This window comes from Patagioenas fasciata, chromosome Z (genome assembly GCF_037038585.1).
Source record: "Patagioenas fasciata isolate bPatFas1 chromosome Z, bPatFas1.hap1, whole genome shotgun sequence".
Classification (NCBI taxonomy): Eukaryota; Metazoa; Chordata; class Aves; order Columbiformes; family Columbidae; genus Patagioenas; species Patagioenas fasciata.
The window spans coordinates 47,590,956-47,616,281 of NC_092560.1; the positions used below are offsets into that span (position 1 = coordinate 47,590,956).

At 39.5% G+C, this 25,326-nt stretch overlaps 1 protein-coding gene across 3 annotated transcripts in view; it reads left to right on the forward strand.

Moving 5' to 3' along the window:
- The window catches only part of FER (FER tyrosine kinase), a 166,514-nt gene extending 153,892 nt beyond the window's left edge, over window positions 1–12,622 (forward strand). For all 3 annotated transcript variants that reach the window (XM_065860271.2, XM_071802506.1, XM_071802507.1), the window contains 2 exons: window positions 115–237; window positions 4,058–12,622. In XM_065860271.2, the coding sequence (XP_065716343.1) occupies window positions 115–237; window positions 4,058–4,200 (266 nt within the window). In that variant the 3' untranslated portion in view covers window positions 4,201–12,622. The remainder of the gene's footprint in view (window positions 1–114; window positions 238–4,057) is intronic.
- The last annotated feature ends 12,704 nt before the right edge of the window (window positions 12,623–25,326 follow it).

The window sequence follows — 25,326 nt, forward strand, 5'->3', positions numbered from 1 at the left end:
TTGTTCTGCTTAAAACTTGCCAGTGTAACACTTTACAGTGAATTTGGGGCCATAATTATATGAAACATTAGTTTATCTGTACATTATGCTGTGGCTTTTCTCTCCTTTTCTTAGGAAGATACACATCTGAGAGTGATGTATGGAGCTTTGGAATCCTTTTGTGGGAGACCTTCAGTTTAGGAGTATGTCCATACCCTGGAATGACCAATCAACAAGCACGAGAACAAGTCGAGAAAGGTAGTTATTTGTAGAGAGTCAAAGAAATGCTGTATAGATCTATCAGGGTGTAGTACTTACAGTATAAAATAGCAAAGAAATAGCATACACATTATCCAGCAACTTCAGCAGAAAATGGTATCAGATTCTTTCTCTGCTGTATCAAGCTTTCTGAGAGGAGTAGTGTGATACACAAGCTTATTGAAAAAAGGAATATACTGACCAGTGATTTAAAGCACAGAAGACTTATAGCATGCTGACTTTTGTTGTTGTGGAACTAAAAGGTGAGACAGAGAGAAAGGTTTTACTGTTGTGCAAAGCAGAGGCTTGACCAGAATGCATTATTTAAGATTATGCTAATGCAGGTATAAATATTCTAAACTACCAGAAGAAAAAAATCTGTATCATTCTGTTTTCGATATTAAAGCGTTTCAGACAACATTTTAGCAATTATGGTGGAGAATAGTAAGGTAGTTGAGCATTGAAAGCCACATTTCTCTTTTACAAAATAATCACAAGGCTTTTATTTGAAGTAGAAAGTAACTGTGAGCAGGATTTCAGGACTTTGATTTATTTTCATCATCTTTAGTGGCATTTTAGAACTGTTCCTCCTCTACATAGTGCTGCTGTGTAATTTGTGAAGAGGTTCTAAGGTAGTAAAACTGCTAAACGATTTTCTAAAAAAAACCCAATTTGTTTGCTGATGTATACACGTTGTCGGTGTTTGTTATAAGCACTGTAGATGACCATCAAAGTTTCCCTTAAAAGGCCAAATCAACAAGTTCAATATTTTCCAGAACAGAAGAGTGTTTGTAAAAACAAGTCTAACTATCTAAGTACTGAAAGTCTGTTTTGAATCACTGAGAATACTAATCTCTTGAAATTTATAAAATCCAAACATTTAGTAGCATGTTTATACTTTTTCAGCTCTTTATACTATGTGGAAAATAGTCTTCTTGGCTAATCAGCAATTCTTTTTCATTTTTTTAGTGGAACTGTCACTTTGTCAGCCTGTTTTGTTGGTTTTCAGTATATAGTAGCTCTTCTCTTAGGGTAGTCAGCTAAGACTCTCCAGATTCTCTTCCCGATCTTATAATCTCAGTTACAAAATCAGTTAAGAACCTTCAGTGAATTTAGTCACTTACACGCTTGCTTTAAACCAGGATAATTTCAATTCTACATAACTATAAAGAATCACTTCACTGTAAGGACAAAAAGTAGTCACTGTTTTGAAAAACTAGTTTCTAGGGGAAACTTTGTGAAGGAAAGGAGTTTTAGATAGTTTTGTATTTTCTTGTCTGTAAGTGTCCTAGAGCGCAGCTGTTCTCCTTTGAAAGTTGCATGTGTTAATCCAGCACCTAGATCAGATCCATTCAGTAGAAAAAAGGAAAAATATTTCTCTTTACCTGTTGCATGAGGCCAGTGTCATTTATACTCTGCTTTATAAAGAGAGATGCAGAGACCTGTGCAATAACTCTGGAGTCACAGAGCTGCATTTGGGTATAGAGACCTATGTGCCAACTCACTTTGCTGTCCACTGCCTGTCATTAACTCAGACTGCTACATGTGATAAGCAGTTCATAGAATCACAGAGTTACAGACTAGCTGAGGTCTGCAGGGACCTCTGGATGTCATCTGGTCCAGCCTCCCCTGCTCAAGCAGGACCATCTAGACATAGTTGCCCAGGACCATTCCCAGATGGCTTTTGCATATCACCAACAATGGAGATTCCATCAGCTCTCTGGGCAACCTGTGCCAGGGATTGGTCATCCTCACAGGAAAAAGTTGTTTCCTGAAGTTCAGGAAGAACCTCCTGTGTTTCAGTGTTTGCCCATTGCCTCTGGTCCTGTTGCTGGGCACCACTGAAAAGAGCCTGGCTCTCTCTTCTTTGCACCCACTGAGGTCCCCCTGAGCCTTCTCTTCTCCAGGATGAACAGTCCCAGCTCTCTCAGCTGTTCCTCATAGGAGAGGTGCTTCAGCTCCTTTTTCATCTTCAAGGTCCTTTGCTGGACTCTCTCCACTGTGTCCATGTCTCTCTTGTACTGGGGAGCCCAGCAGTGGACACAGTACTAGAGGTGTTGCCTCACCACTGCTGAGTAGAGAGGAAGGATCATATCTCTCAATCTGCTGGTAACACTTCAGTTGTAGCCCCAGACACCATTCTTCTTTGCAGCAAGGACACATTGCTGGTGCATGTTTGGTGTCCACCAGGATCCCCCCTGGGTCCTCTTCTGCCAAGCTGCTTCCCATCCAGACAGACCCCAGCATCTAATGGTGCCTGGGGTTGTTCCTCCTCAGATACAGAACTTTGCACTTGTCCTTGTTGAACTGCATGAAGTTCCTTTTGGCCCATTTCTCCAGCCTGACCAGGTCCCACTGGATGACAGCATAACCCTCTGGCTTGTCATCTCCTCCTCTCAGTTTGGTGTTGTCAGGAAAATTGCTGAGGGTGCACTCTGCCCCATCAGCCAGCTCATTAATGAAAATGTTCAACAGGACTGAACCCAGTATTGACCCAAAGGGTACATCAGTAGTTCGTGGCCTCCAGCTAAGACTTTGTGCCACTTATCCCCTCCCTCTGAGACTTGCTGTTCAGGCATCTCTCAATCCACCTCACTGTCTTCTCATCCAGCCCACACTTTAACAGCTTCTTCAGGAGGGAGACAGTGTTGAAAGCCTTACTGAAGTCCTTTGATCTACCAAGCCAGTCATTTCATTGTAGAAGGCGATCAGGTTTGTCAAGCATGACTCGCCCTTAGTAAATCCCTGCTGACTACTCCTGATGAACTTGCTTGTCCTTCATGTGCCTGGAAATGGTTTCCAGGATTAGCTGTTCCATCACCTTCCCAGAGATCAAGGCAAAGCTGACCAGCCTGCAGTTCCTTGGGTCCTCCTTGAAGACAGGAGTGACGTTTACTCCAGTTCTCAGGCACTTCTCTCACTTACTGTGATGGATGAAAGATTATTGAGAGTGGCCTCACAAGTGACATCAAGACAACTCCCTCAGCACTCATGGGTGCATTCCATCAGGGCAAATGGACTTCTTTAAGTCCAGTTTACTTAAATTTTCCCTGGCCAGATCCTCTTCCACCAAGCATTCATCTTCCTTGCTCCAGATTTTCTCCCTGGTCTCTTCGACACAGGATTTCTGAAGGCCAGTCTTACTGGTAAAGACTGAGTTGAAGAAGGCAGTCAGTACCTCAGCCTTTTTCTTGTCCTGCTTCACCAGGTGCCCTACCTCATTCAGCAGTGGGCACACATTCTCCCTAGCCTTTGTTTTGTTACCTCTGTACTTAGAGAAGCCTTTCTTGTTATCTTTTACATCCCTGGCCAGACTCAATTCCATTTGGGCTTTACTTTTCCTAACTTCATCCTTGGATGCTCAGACGATGTTCCTTTATTCCTCCCACATTGCTTGTCTTAGTGTTTGAATTTGTCCAGGCGCAACTTGTTCATCCATGCAGTCCTCCTGGCATTTTTGCCCAACTCCCATCTTAATGTTTCTTATTGATTTCCTCAGTGGTGTGGGGAAATGGAACACAATTAAAACCTAGGGGGTAGCTCCTTCCCAAGATACAGGAAATTAGTCTATGCAGGTTGCTGCCCTTAGGGATGAGAATACTGAAAAATTACCGTTCCGAGCTTAACTGTCATTGGTACCTGACCTTTGATTGCTTAATAACTATCCTTGTATAGACTATATGTTGAAGACTTTCCTTGTATTATCTTGAAGATCTTTTTAATGCAATGATTTTGAATTCTGCTTATTTCTATTTTAGATTTGTCAATGTGCATCAGTTTTCAATGCTAAACATTATCTCCTGTTTCTATTGTGTACCAGGCTACCGAATGTCAGCACCGCAAAAATGTCCAGAAGAAATATATAAAATAATGCAGAGGTGCTGGGACTACAAACCAGAAAACCGGCCAAAATTCAATGAGATTCAGAAAGAGCTGTCTTCAATCAAAAAGAAAGTGACATAGTGATAAACAAGTGCAAAACTCAATGTGTGGGACTTTACTTTCCAGTGAAGTAATTTTTTCCCCTCACACACTATGCTTTTATACAACATTATTTGCAATATTCTTCTAGGATTACTTTGAAATTAAGGGGATTTTTTATATACATGTGTAGCATTTTGAATGATGTCTACACCTCCATTAAAGACATATACTGCGAAATGCTATATATCCAGTCACAGTAATACTGTCATTTAGGTTACATGTAAATAGGAAAGCACATACTATAGATTTAAGGAACTGTGGCTTCTATCTGTTTTACAGCAAGTAACTGCTAGTGACATTTTTCAGAGGTTTTCTATTTTAAGCTGTGTTCTCACTCCGCTATCCCTGTCCTGTATGTCAACACCAGCAGCACTCTGATGTGATGACTGTCATACATGTTGGCCTTAAAAATGAAGACAGTTTTGACAAGTATTTCAACTAGAAATTTTTATATTTTTTAAATTCTTTCTGCAACTGGTATTTTTAAGTGATACTTCATATTAAGGATGAAGGTCAGTTAGATTCTGGATGCAAATGTGCTTACTGTACAGTGAAATCCAGAATTTCCTTTCATAGAAAACTGAGTTACTTGTGGATTTCTTACCATACTGTAGTAAATACTTCTGGCTTTTGATGTGGTTCACTTCAGCCACACCTTTTCTTCCTACAAAGCCTTCAGAGTTCAGTAATGTATCTCGTTTACAGTGACTTACATTTAAGAAACAAAATATACAATATCAAGTCTTGACTACACATGATAAGAAATACTACAAATCATCTGCCTTCCAAAGAATATGTAAAAGAGGTGGGCCAACATAAAGAGGACTACTAACAGCAGGTAATGAATATCATTGATCTTAGAGAAGTTAAAGAATGTGAATCGTTATATATGCTTTTGAACCTTATTTTTTTTGTTAAATTGGAAGTAATTCTCAGAATGCAGCTGGAGCCTACAAAAGTTAATGATAATCAAAATTACATTCCATGCATAGCATCCAAAGGAAAATACTATTTTGGTATGGCATAAGGAAATTGTTGAAGAAACCAAAATAAAGAAGTGGGTTTTTTAAAGCCTCTGAACAGCTGAAAAAGGCAGAATAGAAAAACTAACCTACTAACTTTTATAAATCATTGCAATCAGATTTCAAAAGACTAGGGGCAAGAAAGTTTTAAAGTCCGCCAGGAAGAAAAACCTTGTGTAGATATATATATATATATTTAAAAATACTGTCAGAAGGAACGAAAACTTGCTAAATAGGGGAGGCAGGGAGAGAGGGAAGGCAGTTTGTTACTCTGGGTCCTCTTTGCAGCTGGAATTATTTTCTAGGGCCAAACACAGAAACAGGAACAAGTTAGAGTATCCTGGTCTGAGTTCCAGAGTTAAGGTGCTTTACGTTTTTCTAAGAATTAACTAAATTTTTCCAGATCGAAGGATGTCAGTTGCTGCTAATGCAAGTAAGAAACAGGGACTGTATGTAGCACAGCATCTGAAATGTTAATTAGCCCTATATTTTATTGTTACAGTGGGATTGACATGTAGTGAAGTCAGTGGCTACATTATGTTTTTATGTCTGTTCAGGTAACTTTTCTATTGTCTACAGCATTTTTGCTCTCTGAAGTGTGTTTATAGTAGTACTGAGTGGTAATGTGAAGGGGATATGTATGACCAAAATACATGTAGTCTAGAAGAGTTTGTTACGTTTCAGTTAGTGTCCAAGTAAAACAATGAATGATGGTGCTGGAGCACATCACCTGCATTTGAGGTGAAACTGTCAGTATCCAAGTATAAGGAATGGTGAGTGTGCTTCTTGCATATCTTAAGTGTTTTTTTTCTTGGAGCTAAGGAAGCATATACATACCTATGAATGTATAGTGCTTTGAAAACTTGGTGGCATAAATTTAAACTTCCTTATAAAGCATACTGCGTATTTTTACTTAGTTCTGTACTTTCAAGTAGCCCAAAGACGTTTTTCAAGAGCAGTGGGAAACATTCTTGTTATTTGTATGCTTTTAAGTAGTACACAAAGTTTGTGCCTTAATTTGCTAGTATGCTAATGCAAATACAGGTGTACTAAGGTTTAAGGAATGTTCCACAATCATTTGGAAAAATCCAAACTGTAGCTCCTTATGTATCCATCACTGAAGTCTGCAAGTAAGGATAATGGTGTCTCCTCTGTCACCATTCATAGCTTCTCTGAAGAGTTCGTATTCTTCTTCTGTGAAAGGGATGAACTGTTTCTTTGCTATATGCCTTATTGACAGTAAAGAAATACTGGTTTATTTTTATAAAATAAAATACTGTTTTATTTGTCTTAAATTAACCAGTCACCATCCTGACTCTCACGTAAAGATAAAAATTGTACTCATATGTTCTGAAATATTTAACATTTGTAATTCATATCTGTTTAAATTTAAAGACTTTTTAAAACATGGAATTTCTACAGCAGCAATAAAATGTATTATTATTCCTGAAGCAGACATCAGTTCAGTTCAAAAATAATAACTCTTTGGGAGAATACCAGAATGAGTTTATAGTTACAGAATAAATTTAAACACAGGTGCATGTCACTTCGATTATTTAAACTGTTTTCTTTTCATTAATTTGGCAGTTTGTGGCAGAACTTGTTCATCATCTCTCCCTTGTAGTTATTGCAATTACACAATTTAGAAAATGGAATCCATACCTATAGATATTGTTTTAAAATGTTTGTAAACTTCTCACAGGGAAGTTCACAAACAAAACTGTCATACAATGAAATTTAAAAGAAAGAACCAAAGCCACCATATCTGCTGTCTGTGGACTTTTGATGACTTAGTCTTGCATTATTCATAAGTTAGCCAGATCCAGATACTAGTCATTTGGCTTATATACTGTGTTCATCCTAGAGAACTTAAAAAAAAGTTAATAATTAGTTTCTTTTGCAAGTGTAATGTTTCATGTAGGTTCTTACACTGGCACTGTCACAACCAGGGGGAGCCTGAATTTTTTACGCTGTTGAATAGGAGAAACTCTGAATACTGTCAAGGATCAAGTAGAAATACCTCAGCCTCTTACAAGAGATGGAATTCAGCAGCTTATCAGTTTTTTTCATATTTTTCCAAGGAATTGCATTCATCATTTTAAAGAAGATTGTTTTGAGTGCAAAAAATGCATCCTTAATTTGTTTTCAGTAAAAATGAAACACACGTGTTAGCTTCATAGTCAGTCATCAGTGAAATCATGAGGATTCCTAAACATCTCCATGTTATGGGAAGTAAAATAGTTTTGTCTGAAAATAAACCTTTCTTCAGCAAACTTTGATCTTGTAAAGTCAGCATCCCAAGACATTTTCTTGGAAGTGTTCTTGTGAGTTTCTGATCGAATCAATGAACTACTTTTTCAATTAGCAACTACAGTTATATTTCATTTCTTCGTAACAAAAATCTGCCTTTTTGTACAGTTGCTTAGTATTTTTATTGAAAGTTGTTATTGGAACATGCATCACCAGAAGGATATCAGTAAGAACTGCAATTTATAAAGTAAGCCTGATCTTATTGAAGAGAAACAGAAAACTGGGTAAGGAAATATTAAGTTATTAATCTTGAATATTTTTTTCATTCATGTCTTTGACCAGCTTTTACACTTACACATATCCTACAAGTGCATCACTAAAGCTTACTGTACCTCACTGAAACTGACTTTGAAGTTATCCATTTGTTATCTCTTATAACTATTTTTATGCCTTTTGCACCCATTGTAGAGATACTGAAGAAAAATAAAACCGTTTTCCTGAAGTGACAGCATAACCAGCTCTCAAAAGCATTTAAAAATTATCTCCCCCCTTCCCAGGTGTGCTGCTGCATGGATATTAACAATAGTAATTAACTACTAATCCTGTTTCCATTATTCTTGCTGTCATCTCCTCTAAAGGTCAGTGCCACTCATGCACTTGAAACAGTGAAGTCTTTGAAGAGACTAGTTAGTGTGTAAAGTGTCACCAAAGATGGTGTTCAAGAGCAGTAGTTCTGAAAATGGCTGGTTGTCACAAGTGATGATAACTCATTCTAAGTATGGAATAAAAAGAAGCAGGCTAATTGAGATAATCCACTTTCTATAATAGCTGTCCTGTTTGTAGGCAATAGAAATGTTTGTTATGCCAGTGCACTTGGATTTGTGACATCTTTATGACTGAGCATAAAATAGCTTGCTATTAAGAGTCCACCAGTTATTTTTTTTCTTAAGTACTCTTGCTAGGCAAGTCAGGGTATGTGGAGGGAATAGTATGAAAGGAATAATTCCCCTACTGGCAACTGAGGTACATATTTTTTTCTTCTTAGAATATGGGACTTCAATTAGTAATTAGAAAATAAAGGGCAAGTCCAATATTCCTGAAGTTCCAGACAACCATGAGTTTTTAAGAGTGATGTTTTCTTCTGGTTTTCTTCTGCCAGTTTACTGTGAGAATAGGAGTGCTTAAAAAATCATCAGTAACAACTTAGAGGAAAATGCATCAATCTCAGAAACTTATCAAGCTTCTTTAAGAGTGACTTCAGTAAAGCATGTTTTTTTGTAATCTTGTACTAGAATTCCCCTAAGATAGCTTTCCTTTCTGAAAAAACAAATCAAACAAGCAAACTGAAACCTTGAAGTTTAAACAGAAGAAGAATCCTTGTACTTGTCACATTCTGAACAGTTTTTCAAGTATTACTACAGTTTCTTTCCTAAAACTGACAATGCACCTGTGATTTCCAGTTCCTACATACTTTTCAGCTTTGTGTATTAATGCATTATTAACAACGAACTTTACTGTCAGACCAAGGAAGGGAAGACTCTCTCATCGAAAAGTATAGCAAGTTCTGCCTGGTAACTCACACATTTTCCTTAACTTCCACATTCAGTTATCTGGGTCTTGTTGTTCATTATAATAAGCACCATATACAACAGGAGCTGGAGGCTACATATTGTCTTTAAATGAGCAGCTAATCCCCCAAAATTTCACACCATTGACTCTAGAAGCCAATTTGGTTTTGGTTATCTGTCAAATAAGCAAAAGTAATGTCTGTATTTCAGCCTTACTACTAATCCATAAAACAGGACGGTTCAGAGATTTATTTACTCTTCTCTCTAAGGGAATGATACCTCCACCAATAATCATAAGTTACCTCATATGTCCATTATGCCCCTGTGTCTCTTTGACCTAAAATTCTAACCGAAGTGTATGTCCAGGTGTGGAAACTGGGTGTTAAAATGGACTTGTTTCATTTTCAGGAAGTTGTACATTATTAGCTCTTTGAGAATACCTTTTTCTCAGACATCATTTAGGCAGAACTTAAATTAGAATTTTCAGATGGTTTGGAGGTTGTTTTTTAGTGAGATGAAGGACTATTTAGATTGCTGGCTACATGCATGGTTATTTGGCAGCTGTTTCAGATGTATGAGAGAGTAGTCCAGTTATAGATCTGAGATAACATATGCCTTCTCTGAATCAAAAACTTACAAGAAAATTGATGAATAGGGGCCTCAATATAGTTGACTGAGGTCATAAAGTGAAAACATAGAAGAGCCATGAAACACATTCTTTCTTCCTCTCTCCTCCCAGAACTGAATGTTTTGTAGATAAAACTCGCAATAACTGGCTTTGTGTTAGTAGGTAAATATGACCTGTGAACCGGTATGCTGATGTAGGACTCACATTGCTAATAGCAAAGAAAGCTTGGAAGAAAGTGTTCCTAAACTGCTACTCTTTGGAACTAACATCTAGTTTTAGAACTACAATTGTTTATAGATAACAACTTATGTTTTCTGAGTGTGGTTAGAGAGACAGCACATGCTTATCCATTGAAACTCTTCATTAATCTAAGGCAATTATGCTTAAAAAAAAAAAAAAAATTGATCAGCGATTCCTTTTAGATTACTTATGTTGACAGTATGAGCTAGAATCTTCCACCATTAAAAAAAAGAAAAAACCCTTTTACTGCCTTTGTATAGACAATTCTGTCTTTCTCAAAATATAAAGAATTCCGTAATTATTAAATGCAGTGGTAATGCATAATCCTTGGATATGTAAGCTACTTCACTCTGATCTTTTGCTTGAATTTTACAGAATCTTTCTGCTCTTTAGTAAGGGCTGCAGTAACCTTACAGTTCTAGCTGAGCTCTGCTGTAGTAATCTGGCCTGTTGCATCTTCCTAATTCTGATGGTTCCATGTACCATAGATGGCGCCCTTTCACATAGTTCAAAAAAGTTAATCTTGTGACAGAAAAGTTCAAATATTCCTTTTTTTTTTTTTTTGTTTGACTCAAAAATATTGTCTTGACACTGTAACTTGATGCCTATGGCAACATGTTTGTATGAAAATTGAAGTAACTATGAATCAAGGTGAAACACGTTCAAATCACATTCTTAGTTGTTACATGTATCATGAATTGTCCACATCTTAAAAGACACTGGAAGAACAGCATTCCTGACTTCCTAGTTTACAATACAGAGCATCATACTCCTGCTAGGGAACAATATAAAGCTAAGTATGCTCCTTGAGAAAGGAATGATTTTTCTGTCAGACCAGGTCCAAACAATATATTTAAAATTAACAGCAACAACTAAATTCCAACTAAACCTCATTGTAAACTTCCTTCTTCTTAACAGAACTTTCCAGATAGTATTAGTTTTCATTATTGTCATCCATTTTGCTTTTAGAAATTTGTCTTCTGTACATCACATAACATTTACTTGTACTCTTAATTATACCCCCGCCACCACCATGAAGTGCTGAGACTTGCAACTTCAGAAGATGAGCATTGCTAAGTCAGTAAAAGTCTACAAGGAACTGATCTTTCACTAGGTGTCTGAGTTGATACAGCTTAATGCAATTTAAATATCACTAAAGTAGTTGTTTTAGTTAAAATCTGTTGTGCACTTTGAACAGCAGTATATTCCTTGCTCAAGATCTCTCTGCAATAGTAATATTTATATTTGACTTGAACTCATCAGGAAGGTAGAACTGCTTCTTCCTTCCTGTTCAGCTTATCGTGGAAGGGAACTGCTGAGTTCAAGTAGCCAATTCAGGTGCTGTCAGCAATTCTGGTATGTAGCATGGATGCAGCCAGCATGCCATAGAGAAGGTCTTACAGTCTACATGGGCCCTCTTTATAATACACCTACACTCACTATGAGTCACTACTAAACCTACTGGAATTGGAAGTTTGCCATATTTTTGAGTGTGGCTGATTCCTAGAAGTCACCTGAAGCTGTACTGCTTAGGGAGAAATAGTGACATTTTTTTCTTTATCACGAAGTGCAGAATGTATTATTCAATGGGGATTCTCTGCATTATTATTTTTTTTTTATTTTTAATCTGCATTTATTTTCCTTCATTCCACTCCTGCTTGGCATTGTCACAGATTCAAAGTCTTCAATAGACGGAACAACTAGAAGAAACATATCTGTTTCCGCTGTCGATTGTATTATTATCTGTAATTGACAAATTAACTTGTTTTTTCCACCAAGCTTCCCACCTAATTTTCACTAAAATGCTAAAAAAAAATACAATAGTAAAAAATTGGTTACATAGGCTTATCATGTGGGACACAAAGAGGAGGCAGACTCCTACAAAGGAATTTTGAGGAGTGAAAGCCAGCAATAAACACCTGTGTTGTCCCTTCTGTTAAAGGACTATGTAGTCATATGCACATTCAAATGACTTCCAGAGATCGAACTTGGACTAAAATTCATAGGACTGCTGTTTTTTTCAGTTGCGTGTGTTACTTTACTTTTGTGTGACTGTAAGCAGCTGAAGGCAGAGGAGTGTTGGGGAAAGAGGGAAGGTTGGTTCACTAGCACAAGCAAGACTTTTGACAGTAATAACCTTGAGTGGGGCACAGATACCATTTGCAAAATGTTTGGATTTCTGTTCAGTTTTGTGCCAAAGTATGCACCAGCAAGTTTAATATCAGGTAAAGCACCTTTTATAGTCTTTGTTGTTTAAAAATAATTTATTTGTGAAACAGATTGATAATACAGAACACTGGAAATGGGTGCTTCTTCCCGAAAGTACACATGTAAAAAAAAAAAAAAATAAAATAAAAAGGAAACAACATTTGTGTGTTTATCTGGCTTTTAAGCAAGTCTGAAAATGATAACTATGTAATACAGTTGCCAGTTGTCTGTCCTTTATAGTTTTAAATAGATCTGCAATTTAACTTTATTTATTTGCCAATTTTTTTATACACTTTAAAGTTACACTTTTGATCTCCAGCTAACTTTTTATTTTCTTAGGCTGTTACAAAACAGAATTTTAGTATTCTTGTAAACTGCAGACCATTTTTTAATAGTCCTTTGTCTTTTCCTATGGACCAGTTACCACTAAGGAGTCTGCAGTTCCCTTTTTACTGTACTCTTCCAATAAATGTAAAATATCTGTATCAAGCTGTCTCATTTTATTTGGTATTTACAGGTTGTGTTTACTCACTTGCTTCTGTAATCAAGCAAAAGACAAACTATAGTAGCATTGCTCTTGGGAACAGCTACAATTCAAAGTACTCTATTTCACAGAGAGAAAAAAAATTGATTTTATTTGAATTTTTTCAGCAATTTCTGGAGTTAATATCTGTGTGATCCTCACTCACAGTTTGGCTGTCACTTTTGTTTACCTTTTGTATATCAGAAGATATTGAAAGAATGAGTAACCTAGTGGGCAGCAAGGAAAGGACATTGAAACAGGCTGAGAACTTGAGGGCTGGAGCTCTGCAGTTTGCAGGATGTTACACCACATATTGAATTGTGTGAAGAAGCTAGACATATTCTGTATGCATCTGCATATTCTGTGCTCCAACAGAAAAGCAAAATCTACAAGTGTTTCTGGTTAAGAACAATGCAGCAGTCTAAAGGCATACCCTAGCCTTATACTGTTACTTTTATATGATCTAGTGCTCTGTTCCCTTTACATATTAAAAAATGTTACATTCTAAATACAGGTTGCATTCTCTAAAACAACTTTATGCTTTACTTTGAATAAAACAAATCTCCATAACAATTGCCATTTTCACCATACTTTGACACAATTGCTTTCATTTCCATAATTCCTTCTTAAGATAAAGACTGGGATACCAAAATTATGACTGAGGTAAAAAAATCAGAATTATTATGCCTTAAAAATTTTAAACAAATCTTTTGCAATCCCATGGCTGATGTTAAGTCTGAACTCCCCGCTGAAAGAACTACTTCTACTTCCTGATGCTCCCTGCAGATGCACTTTTGTTTCAACAGCCAACAATGGGTGGAAAGAGAGGTTTTTGTTACCTGCACCCTTATACAGGGTTACTAAGCACACTGCGTGCTGGCACAGCTCTGCAGTTTGCAAGACTTGGTACCTGACTGAAGGAGCTAGCAAAGAGGCAGATATATGGCACTGATTAATATGTGGGACTGAGGTACCGAGGTTTTGGGTTGGGTTTTTTTGAAATTAAATACTATCACTTGTTCTTGTAAACACTTTGAGGTAGTTTTTGCCATCATCTCCCAATAATCGTGGATGGGAGAGGTGTAGGTCCAAAGCTCATCCCCTGAATTTACCAGTGTGTGTTAAAACAGAGGACAACCCAGCGTGGACTTGCATGTAGCTGTGATACAATTCTGCTGAGAAATTAATTTATTAGCAGGGTAATTTTAGAAAAGGTTACTAGAAATAAATCTGTTTTGCACAGTGATGCCTGGCCTCCAAACAGTAAAAACACGTTGTTTGAAAACTTGCCACTGCCAAACATTAAGCAGCACAGGGTTATCAACTTTCCTCATTTGAAATGTCACAGCAGTTAATTGGGAATGAGGGTAAAGCAAGAAGTCTTTGAGGTGATCAGAGCCTTTGTACAGTCCTACTTTCTTACAGTTCAGAGTAGATTTAAAGGACTTAGAGTTTAAAAGATTAAATTGATTGATAAGTTTTCTCAGAAGATCTTAAAGGACATTAAGTACCTAAGGATGCCTTTAAATGGCAGATCATAGCGTCCCCCTATTCTTAAAACGCACCATTAAACCACTCAGGCACATCTTGCCCTAGCAAACCTAACAGTCTGCATTAGTGAAGCGGTCCCATGCAGGAGAACGCACACCACAACCATAACACCTCATTTCATATCGCAGTTCAAGTTTTCCACTTGGGACTTTTCCTGGCTAGCTGGTTTGTGAGCCCTAACCTTGCAGGTACTGCACAACTGGTGAAACTCCACACAGAAGTCATTTGGACACAGGAGTGTTGATACTGGATAGCAGTGCTTGCAGCCATCCAGTTTTCTCTAATCACCCAAAGTTTGCATGCTAGATCAGTTATTTTTCTCTACAAGTGACAGATATCCCTGCCTTTAGATGCAAATACTGCATGTGCAAAGATGTTTTGATGCTCCAGTACAAAACCTCCACTGAAGTTTGACAGAAACACTCTTTTTGTTATATGAGGGAGAGATATTAATCTTGCTCAGAGACACAGAAAAGTCTCACAGCTGAGGACTCTGAGCAGAAGTATGTGCCTGCTTCACCCTGCTGCAAGGGACTTGGAGAGATAGTGGAAGAACAGTAGTGGATTTTTTCCTTTCCAGCATATTCCATTTGGTGGCCCACTGTGTCTGTTTACTTCCATGAATGTTGCTCCTGAGTCCCTAAGTCTCCTTCGGTTCCACACTCCAGGAGCTTAACTCAGGCCCAGGAATGTAAAGGGCTTGAAAGACAAGTATTCCTGTATTTAAGATGTTTGGTGGATCTACCCCCCCCAAACAAAATAGGTCTAAGGAAACCTGCTATAAGTCACACTTGCTCAGCATGGACCCCAAGGATCATCACATATCACTGAATATGAAGTTCCAGCAGTGCCAGAATTAGAAGTTTCTGATATGAAAATGGTTTGAAGGCCTGTGTGATCTCCCTCACATGTTCACTGAGGCTACTCTGCAGCTAGATTTCAGTCTTCCTTCAAGTCATGTTATAAGAAATGCAAACATACAGTAACATCACTGATATGGAGTGAACTGTAACTGTGCACGTTTCACCTCAGAGGATGTGATACAGATAACCATGGAGAAAACACAAGTCAGTGACACATGCAGGCACCACTAACCCTGCAATGCACTGAGCTCTTTAATGCAGGTTCATCAGTATTCATCTCATCCTCCATCCCCCTCAGTTCCTTGCAAGTCTCCTACACTAAAAAAGCACTGCTGCTAAACCATCTGCGAAAACGCATCTGGACTGAAGAAATAGCTCTGTGTTGAGAATACAGAATAGTGAGACACTGTGCTCTAATTTTCTGATAACTAAGCTTGTGTAGATTTCAATGACCTAATATTCTGCAAACATGAGTCAGGAAAGAGTAAAATCAAACTACTAGCTAGGTTCAAATCTTCAGAAGAACAGACTGGCATTTGATCGCGCCGTAGTGGAAAGAAGCATGCATCTTTCACACACGTTTTCAACTAATGATGTTTTAGTTCTCTGACAGCTGGAGGAGAAATGAGATTGCATTAGCAACGGCCTGAGTGTATTCAAATATTCTTGTTTCATCTCTTACAGGCTCACATTGCTAAGTCTAATTCACTAAAGAGAAGGCATACAAAAGGATAAGCAGGGTGATCTAATTGCTAAAATTTAGTCAGCAGCTATGAAAACCCATCCTTTTAACACTACCACATAGAAGTCACAGCCACTGTAAAGTTAGACCAATACATACTAAGACCTTACATAGAAATTTTGACTCCTAAATACTCTTGCTCATCTAAACTTACAGCCCTGAGGATTCAATAAATCCTTTCCAATACTCTACAACCCTGACTTCAAATGAAAAAATGAAAAAATGAAAAAAAATGCAGTGACATAGATCTAGCTATATATATTTAGAGTGCGTTCTAATATGGAGGAGGTAGATAGGTAGTTTCCATTTCACTCAGTTATGGACCCAGACAGTCATGTCTCTAATGTCTGGGTCTGACTAGGGGTCATTTTTGTGCTATGCAGCTCATTTACTGAGAGATACTTTGACTTTCTGTCTTTCCCCAGACTTCAGATGAACTTGACCCAGGGGGACCTGGTTGACCAGGGGTGGTCAAGTCCATCTGAAGTCTGGGGAAGACAGAAAGTCAATCTCTTAATCAGCTGCATAGCATAAAAAGGGGCCTATTTGCACAAAAGCAGGTGCAAAAAAGTCAATCAGAAAGTGATATAAGTAATGCAGTTCCAAGTTTTTACGCATACATGGCTTGTTTCTTGTTTAAATTATATGGAAAGATTAAATTTTACTTGACACAGGGACTGGAACCAAACTGCTCCCTCACTTAAAAGCCTCAGTGGATGGTTTTGCATTTGAAGCAGAGGTAAGCTGTTTTCTATATAAATCCAAGTTTTCAGGTTTAGTCACTGCCTCTGACCTCACCCAGTCAACTGCATGCAGATTTTCCACTGGTGGAGGTACAGTAAGCCATCTAGGTTTTCATTTTCAGGCCCTCTAGGTGCTTCTGAGACACATCTGTGTATTTCTCACTCTTACCTTCTGGACTAACCCAGAGATGTCTTCAAAGCACACCTCCTGAGTAAGCCCTATCCAAAGAACACACTGGGACATGCCTTCTCTCTCCTATTGCCACATGCATGGTCCAGCATCACCCACTAGCCAGCTCCTGGCCTTTCCCTTATGAAACCTGCCCTGATTTGGGGTTGAAGGCTGGGTCTCCCACATGTGGAGCCCTCAGCATTTCTCCCCAGCTGTCGACATTTGGGAACAAAGTTGCCAAGACTCAGAAATTGCCACCTATTTCACATGGGAGTGTCAGTGGCATTAAGCCAGCATGAAGCCTAGGATGAGGGGTGAGAAATACCTCCTGTTTGCTCATTTTAGAAGTTGGAGTGTTTGTAGAGCAGCTCTTGTGAAGAGGGCAATGCCCTCCTCCTCTCCACAGTATAAAGCCCTCACTTGGCGTTGGCAGCAAACGGGGAGGACAGCAAGCACCGTTACATCAGGGTAGAAAGCATTTGAATACTTCATGGCAAACAGGCGACCCACACACTTGAGGCACACAGAGATCAGCAGCAACAGGCACTATCTCAAAACCTTTTTGGTTTTAAAACTAGGGATGTTTCTGAGCCGGTCCCCCATGACACAGCTGCCCTAGCAGGGTTTCTTGCAGTCAATTTTGCTTTCTTACTGTGATGTACATAATAGGATTCCTGCTCAATATCTACTTTAGCCAGCTCTCCCCCTCTCAGTAGTTCTGTCAAGCTTACCATGCTTTTTTGTTTCGTTTTGGTTTGGTTTTTTTAATAGCAATAATGTTTAAGAAGTAAAACTATGAAAAATCCCTGATATTAGAAGCAGTTGGCCAGCTTTGAAGAGGCTGTCAGCCATGGCTGCCTTTTCCTACGGCAGCTGAAATTACAGACAAAAGTTATGCTTTTGATAGTCTCCAACAAAGAGTTTCAGGTGTTGTTTGTACAAGCCACTATATTTCATCTCCACTTTTCCTTTACAGGAACATAGGTTTGCTTTGCATACCAGGGCAGAAAATAATTTCTGTTGAACTAGTGTCTAAGCACCTGTCTTTTGAACCCATCAGATTCAGTCTTCAATAGACATTTACATGAGAATCCTCGGACAATTGCACTTTTCTGAAAAGTGTTCAAAATATTACAATAACCGGTTATAAGGTTTCCTGGAAGAGTTGAACAGTGGCGTTATCCACAGACACCTCCTAATCTCACCAGCTCCCACCCCCACCACTTACACTTGGACATAAAAGCCTGCAGGGAAGGGGCTGGGGATGGCACAATCATCTACTTCTTGTAACAACTCAACATACTCAAAAAAAAATATATACAGGGCAAGGAACCTTTGAAGCTGTTCAGTCTTCTAAAACTTGCTGAGTTAATCCAGGCAGGAACAGAGTTGTTGACTTCCACCCTCCCTTTTTTTATTTTTTGGAAGGTTTGTCCTTTCAAAAGGATGTGCCAGCCTCTGGTTGCCAGGCTTCCAACACTGGGCGTAAGGAGAGATTTTTAATATGAGGCAGTGCAGCTGAAGTGCCGTAGAGAGGATCTCAGGAGGCAATGACACTTCTGCACTCCAGCCCCATGTAACTGAAATTTTTCTGTATTGCAAAAGGGCTGCACACACACTGTTTGAAAGAAGCAGATGGGTAGGATCATTCCTCAGGTAGGGGTGGAGGGATAAGGGCAGCACCAGCTTCTCTCTGAGTGTAAGCATCCCAGAGGAGTTTACCTTAAACAGCCATTGAGCAAAACACACAAATGCTAAACATCGCTGGGACACTCACCAGGCCTCAAGGTTAACCAGTCCTCCCACAAGCACTGAAATTCTCTTTGAAGACCCAGACATAAGCACATCCCTCCTCTGACCCTGTGAAGCTTTTGTTATCAAAACAGGGGGATGCAGGCAGGGAGAAAAGTCCTTGCATAGCAGCTGTCACTGTGGCTTTCCCAGCCTTAGTGGCTGCATGGGAAGCTTTACCAGGTCCATGTGAACAAAGTAAATCACCACTCTCTGCAGACCCAATTCCAGCTGCAGCTGCTGAACTGGGGAAAGCATTGAGCCCCATTTTGGGGTTCCCAGATGGGCTTAATTCAGAAATGTGTGTGTGACACTCAACTGGCATGGAGGCAGCACCTGACCTTTCCCTGGCAGGGCTCGACCTGCCCTTTCAACAACCGATCTCTGTAGCTGTCAGCAGCCTGCACACTGCTGACCTGGAGCTTGGTGGCTCCTGTCCAGCATCCTGTATCCTTCCATGCATCTGTCCCACTCTTCTCTGAGCTGAAAGACACCACCTAAAAGCAGTTCCAGAAGCCAGGAGCTATGGATGACTGGAAAGCATAAACAACATATGCCATAGTCTGTCACTCAAGGATTATTGTTTATTGTTGGAAACCTGCTAATTACAAGATCACTGTGAAATAGGAGATTTAAGTTAATTTAGAACTAAGAAATGGAAAGATCCATGCAGCCTTTTTTTTTTTTCCCTGCAGTTTTGTTATAGTTGTGTTATACCAAGCTGGCAACTAGGACCATGCAGATGCTTGCTCCCCTGGACCCCCCTGGTGAGAGGGAGGAGAGAATCAAAAGGGAAGGGAGAAACTCATGGGTTGAGATAAGAGTAGTTTCATAAGACTGGAAAAAAAATATAGTGATGGACAATGCAATTTCTTACCAACCAGAGACCAACGCGCAGCCTGTCGCTTAACAGTGATCACAAACTCCAATCTGACGCAGCCGATCCCAGAAAAAAAACCCACAGCAGTTCACACTCAAACACAATCACACCAAACAGCCAGTCCCAGAAAAAAGAGAGCTGACCTGGGAAGAAAGTTCATTAAGGATACGTTTCAGAAAAAATAATTGCCATAGAATTGTAGAAAAGCCAAAGTTCAGATAGTTTTATGCTCAGCTATTCAATATTACAGAGAGAACAACAGACTGTTGGATCTCGTCTTTCACACAGTGTTATCACCACAAATTCATAAGGCATTTTAAACCCTGATGGTTGCCTGAAAACACACCATCCATCTCTTACAGCCTGATTTCTACATTCAGTCCTATCTCTGACTGGCAGAGGGTCTGGGAGCCAGGTCTGTGTTAGAGGTGCTCACAGCACTGCCAGGTGGGCAGGACCCCTTCTCCTCCCATGTTCCTTGCAGCCTCTTTCCATCAAGCTTGCTTTCCCTCAAAAATAATACCACAGCCTCATTACGAATGAACCTGTTCTTGCCATGATTTCTGCCAAGCCTCTTGAGAAAGGCTCCATAATCTAGGATTGCAGAGGGAATTATGGTATTTACATGGCACTGACACTCCATATGCAGCAAGCAGAGAGTTGTCTACATCCTTGCTTTTGAAAGCAAGGTTGTGTTTCCAAGAGGGACCAATTTGTATTTCAGAAAATACATTTCCAAGTCTTATTCTTTTGCTGTTGTTTCCAAGACGAGACAGAACATTGCCACATGTGAAGTGGAAAAATTACAGGAGGCTGAATAGCTGTGCCATTCAGAGCAGGTCACATCACAGTGGCTTGGCTGTGACAGCTCTGCCAATGGGAATGGCTCACTAGCAAAGCCAGGACCTTGCCAAGCTAGAGAGAGGAGACTGAGTCCTCAGGACACAAGGCAGAATTATTCAATGGCTAGGGATACCTTGGGAGAGGTGCCTTGCTAGTCCTCCTGATCAAAATTATTTCCTGTGTGGTTTTTATTATCTGAATAGCTGGCACTAGTCCTTGATACTTATTTAGGGGGAAAACTTGTGTAAGCTAGTAAGAGGCATTATGCAGAACCTGATAAGAAACACAAGCCTCACCTTCCCAGCAAAATCTGAAAACAGATGCTCTTTCACCATTTCTTTCTGACAGCTCTTGGTGTCGCAAACAACAGGGTTTGTAGCGGCACCCCTCCCACCCCCCATTCTTCTCTAACTGTGTAAATGCCACTGCTCATGGGGAAGAAAAAAAGAAATAGCTAACATTTTCAGACATTTGAGATGTTTGCTGCTTATGACTGGGTAGAATAAGGACCCATTGCATGCCTACATTTGCCCATCTATGCAAGCTCTGAGGAGTAAAAATCAGCCACCAACATTCAAATGTTTAGATAGTTTTAAAAGACAACTTTATTTTTATAAGTAAATAGCCTATAGACAGGCATCTTGGTCACAAATACAGCTTTAAAGAAAAAAGGGCTGGTAGTATAAGTAATCTACAGTGCATAGACAAGCTGAGAGGCACAGTGGAGCACAAGGCTGTGAGCCACGGGGTGCCTTGTAAGAACTGCTGCTCAGTCCCAAATTCCACCTGCACAGCTGGTCTGTGTTGCAGGGCTGGAAGGGTAGAAAGGAGGCAAAAACACATGTGTCACCTTGCCCTTTAAGGCTGCAGACCCATTTTACACCAAGCTTATCAAAAAGCTCGTAACTAAGCACCCAAAAAAACCTCTGGACTCCCCTGTCTGTTCAGCTGTATTCTGCTGCCTTTGATGGGTAGTGTGCTGTACTATGTGTGTCACGGGCTTTAGATGGCTCTATAGCAAATGTTTGTGGTAAAAGCTAGTGGAAAATATCCAGAAACATAAGAAAACACAATACTGGAATAAGGACCTCCACCCCATCTCTTCAAGATGGCATCTTGATGCTTTTTTTAATATTTAGGTCTTGTCCTCAGAAGTGTGCCTGTATCTACCACCAAATATTTTCCTTCTTAATCAGCAAGAGTTCTAATCAGTTGCAAGTAGCAAGTAATCTTTTGTATTACTAAGACCTTTCTGGTGGGATACCATGCACACTTTTTTAAAACTTTTTTTACTTTTTTTTTTTCCTAAGAAGGCAGTCACCAACTTATTATATATGGTTGTGAGAGGCAATAAAGCAGCAAAATTAATGTGAAACCCTGTATTGAGCTGTAGTTTTTACTAACAGTTTCTTTATTTTCCCTAATAAAACCATAAATGTTTTTGGTAAGACATAGAACCATCAAGTCAGCATGTATTACTTATGCATTAGCGAAGATTATTCCACAACTCAGCACAATCCTCACAGTTAGAGTTCAAACAGAGGGAGAATACAAGACAATGTAGCTTTTCTAGATGAAAGGCATGTCAGCAGAGCTTTCGTTAGAACTGCAATCACCAGAGACACACTTGACAAACCACATCCTGACTGTGCTTCCCAAGGGATCTACAGTTGATTTCTGGGCAAACATTATTCTATCAGATATTTTTCTTCTGTGGGCATCCTGTAGGCAAACACAGACAGGAGGGACAGGAGACCAGGGATATTATAGCCATTACCTTTCCCTCCCATAAGTCTTGTCACTGCATGCAGGTTGAATTTTCTTGTTACTCGTAGTCAACATATCAAAGTCTTTTCACTGTTTCCTGTGAACTCAGTGACTACTGCAGCCAAAAAGGAAGGCAATTAACTTTCATGGGGGTATATGGGGGTGAGTTGTCAGCACCAGAACGCAGCCACCTTCAGGTGGCTCAGTCCTTTTCAAAGCTTGCAATGGAAAAAGGCTGGAAGCACTTGTGTAACACTGCATTGATGTCCCACCCTGCTTCCATAAATCCTTGCTCTCTCAGCTGCCTCCTTACTCATCCTAGTATTACAAACTCACATGAACACTCAGTAGAAGATATTATTCAAATATTCAAACACAAGAATTTTTGTCTATTCTTCTTTCCCAAAACACAGGCACCACTTAACTCAGAAAGAGATTTCACTTCTCTTTCCAAGTTTGTCTTTGCTTTCAGTCTTTGCTATAGTGCTTGAGCCCTGTGACAGGTTATTATTTCTTTTTGAGAGAAATCCCATTCACAAGGAGCATGGCTGTCATCTTGCTCCACATCCAGTTTTAAAAAAGGCAAAGAATGTATTTATTAATAGAGGTGAGCAAGAGGAGACAGAACTTCTCTAATACCTTCCTATCAAAATCCTAACATTTTAAATCAAGCTCAGATGAGTGGACTGTGCTTCAGTGACACTGAACATGGATGGGGGAATAAAAGTGCAAAAATATGAAGTTTTTTTTTTAAAAAATACATAGTATTATCTTCCCTGTAAATTTGTACTTCACAACTTAACTAAGCTAGGCATGAACAGCACTGTTGCTAGCAGTATCTGACAAAATGGTGATGCCACTGGGCCAGCAGCACACGTCAAATCAAGGCAACAGATGGCAGAGCCAGTACCTTGAGCTCTGGCTCCCACCAGCCAGGCCCCTGGGAGGAGAGGCCAGCCTGCAGGGCAGGTGTGGTTAGCAGGTAGACTGCTCTGACTCATGAAGGCCACCTGGGCTCAGAGCAACCTCACCTGTTCATAAGACTTGTAGCTACAAATTTTACAGATGTCCAGCTTCAGCTGCAGTAAAATGTAGCTCCAAAGAGTAGTGAAACACTTGTAGAAAAGAAACCTTAACCAGGAAGAAGTTTTTCTGTAAATGTCCTCTGTGTCTTGGCTTTTTTTGTATTTTTTCTGTGCGAAGATCAAAGGTCTAAGGAAAGCACCTAATTTGAGTTTCTTAGTTAGCTCTTGTTCAGAGACACATTAAAAAAATTCAGGGGGAGGGAAGGGAAGGTGCACCTCCGTCATCACTTCTGTGTCACTATTAAATCCATACGGACTAGGGCAAATGCGGGCCAGTTCCCACCCTGAAACAGTGTTCATTCTCTGATGCTGTAAGCTAAAGACACAGCTCTTCCACATAAAATGCTGTTACAGTTTAACTGGTTTTGAATTTAGGAATGAGTAAATTTTGTACCACTATCAAATGCGGTGGCATCTAGGAATTATTTAATTTGGGTGGGTCCTCAAAGAGTGCTGCCACTAAGCTGAAAGCAGTGGCAGCTGCCTCAGTCAGTGTCCCTCGTTGGTACTGGTGCTGATGAAGCAGCCAAGGTCAGGAGGATCATGGAGGGTTCATTTACACTAGAAATCTGCTTTGAAACAAGCAGAGTATTCAAACATAGTATATCTGGTGACTACAAAAAACAAGTAATTGTGTGGTCTTTAGTATTTTGGTCTGTTTGGTTGTCCCTTGCTGTTGCTGCAATTGGCCTGGCTATTGATAGCAACGCTCAGGTTTCAAGCCTGGCAAGTACATTGCAGGTTCCTCTTAGAGCCCAGGCAAGCCAGGACTCTCATTTGGCAAGGACCCTTCAAGGCAGCTGATTTGTCACTACCCCATGCATCCTGTCCGTACGCCCTAGCACCTACCAATGGGACCAGAAACATTTTCCTTGCAAATAGAAACCCCCTTACTTCCCATGTCCATATGGCACTTAGAGAGGTAGCTAAAAGACACAGAAACTTTGTTGTTGGTGTTTTGTTGGGCTTTTTTTAATAGATATGGATACCTCAAACAAATGCTTTCACAACAGTCTCTTCCTTCACCACTATTCAAAAGCTCTCAGATCTCACACAACTAAATAGGAAAAGTAAATTCACACTTCAGAGACATGAAAGGGTCTACTGAGAAAAACCCATTAAAATACAAAAATACACACGTACTACAGTAAGCGTGTTCACTCTATCATCCCTCCTCTTATCTGTGCTACCAAGGATAAGGTATTATTTTTGAGTATTAGTTTAAATACTGCTTATAATGTTTAGTGTATTCATTATGAAAATTGTCATGTCCTTATGTTTGTGCTTTCAAGTCCTACACAATTTGGATATATCCATCAACACCATAAAACATACACTTGCACTATAATCAAATCCAAATACAAACTGCACCAATAACCTCCAGCTAAATACTATTACATGCACAGTTTGGAAACTTTAAAAGAACACATCAGACTTTAAACCTTTGCACTGAAAGCACAATGAAGAATAAAAATTTCAGGACCCTCCTGACTCTGACTTTCAGCTCCCACATACACAAATCATTAGTTTGGTTCATAAACTCATCAAGATCTGTCTTAAAGAATGAATGTTCTTAAACTTCTCACTATTCATCTTAGAGGTTTTTTTTTTTTCTAAAACTGCTGCTCTGATTAGAAAGTTCTTCCTAGCTATTCCTCTATTCACTCTCTTTTATTTTTGCACATACTAGTGCCTTTCATCTGAAAAAAAACCTCTTCTCCTCCAACTCTGCCCAGTTTCTTTCATGATGATTTGATCCAGCATCATTAAACTGCCAGTCAAGAATAGCGGAGAATAGCAGTTAAAGCTCCCACATAGATAATACATTTCTGCAAAATACACATTATGCAGGCTGTAAGAATAAATGGTTTCTGATCTCTTGAACATCTGCTTCTTGAAAGCTGTGCCAGGTCTGTAGCACTGGAGCCACAGTGGTGGACAAGATAGAGGGCTGGCCCTTCCCTGCTGTCCTTCACAGTGAGATTGAGGTGTCACCTGTGAGCCTCACTGAACAGTTCCAACCACTCCCTGTTCTACAGGTTACCAAAAGGCAAAAGAACAAATTCGTGAAAGCAGAGGGTAAGCAGCCTTGCCTAATTCTTTTCTGTTTCAACAACTAAGCTTTTTCCTTTCACATTATATATTTTTTTGAAAACAGAATTATTTGATATGACTTCAGATACCTCATGTGACAATGGATCAAAACAGGTCTTAAACACCAAGAACCTT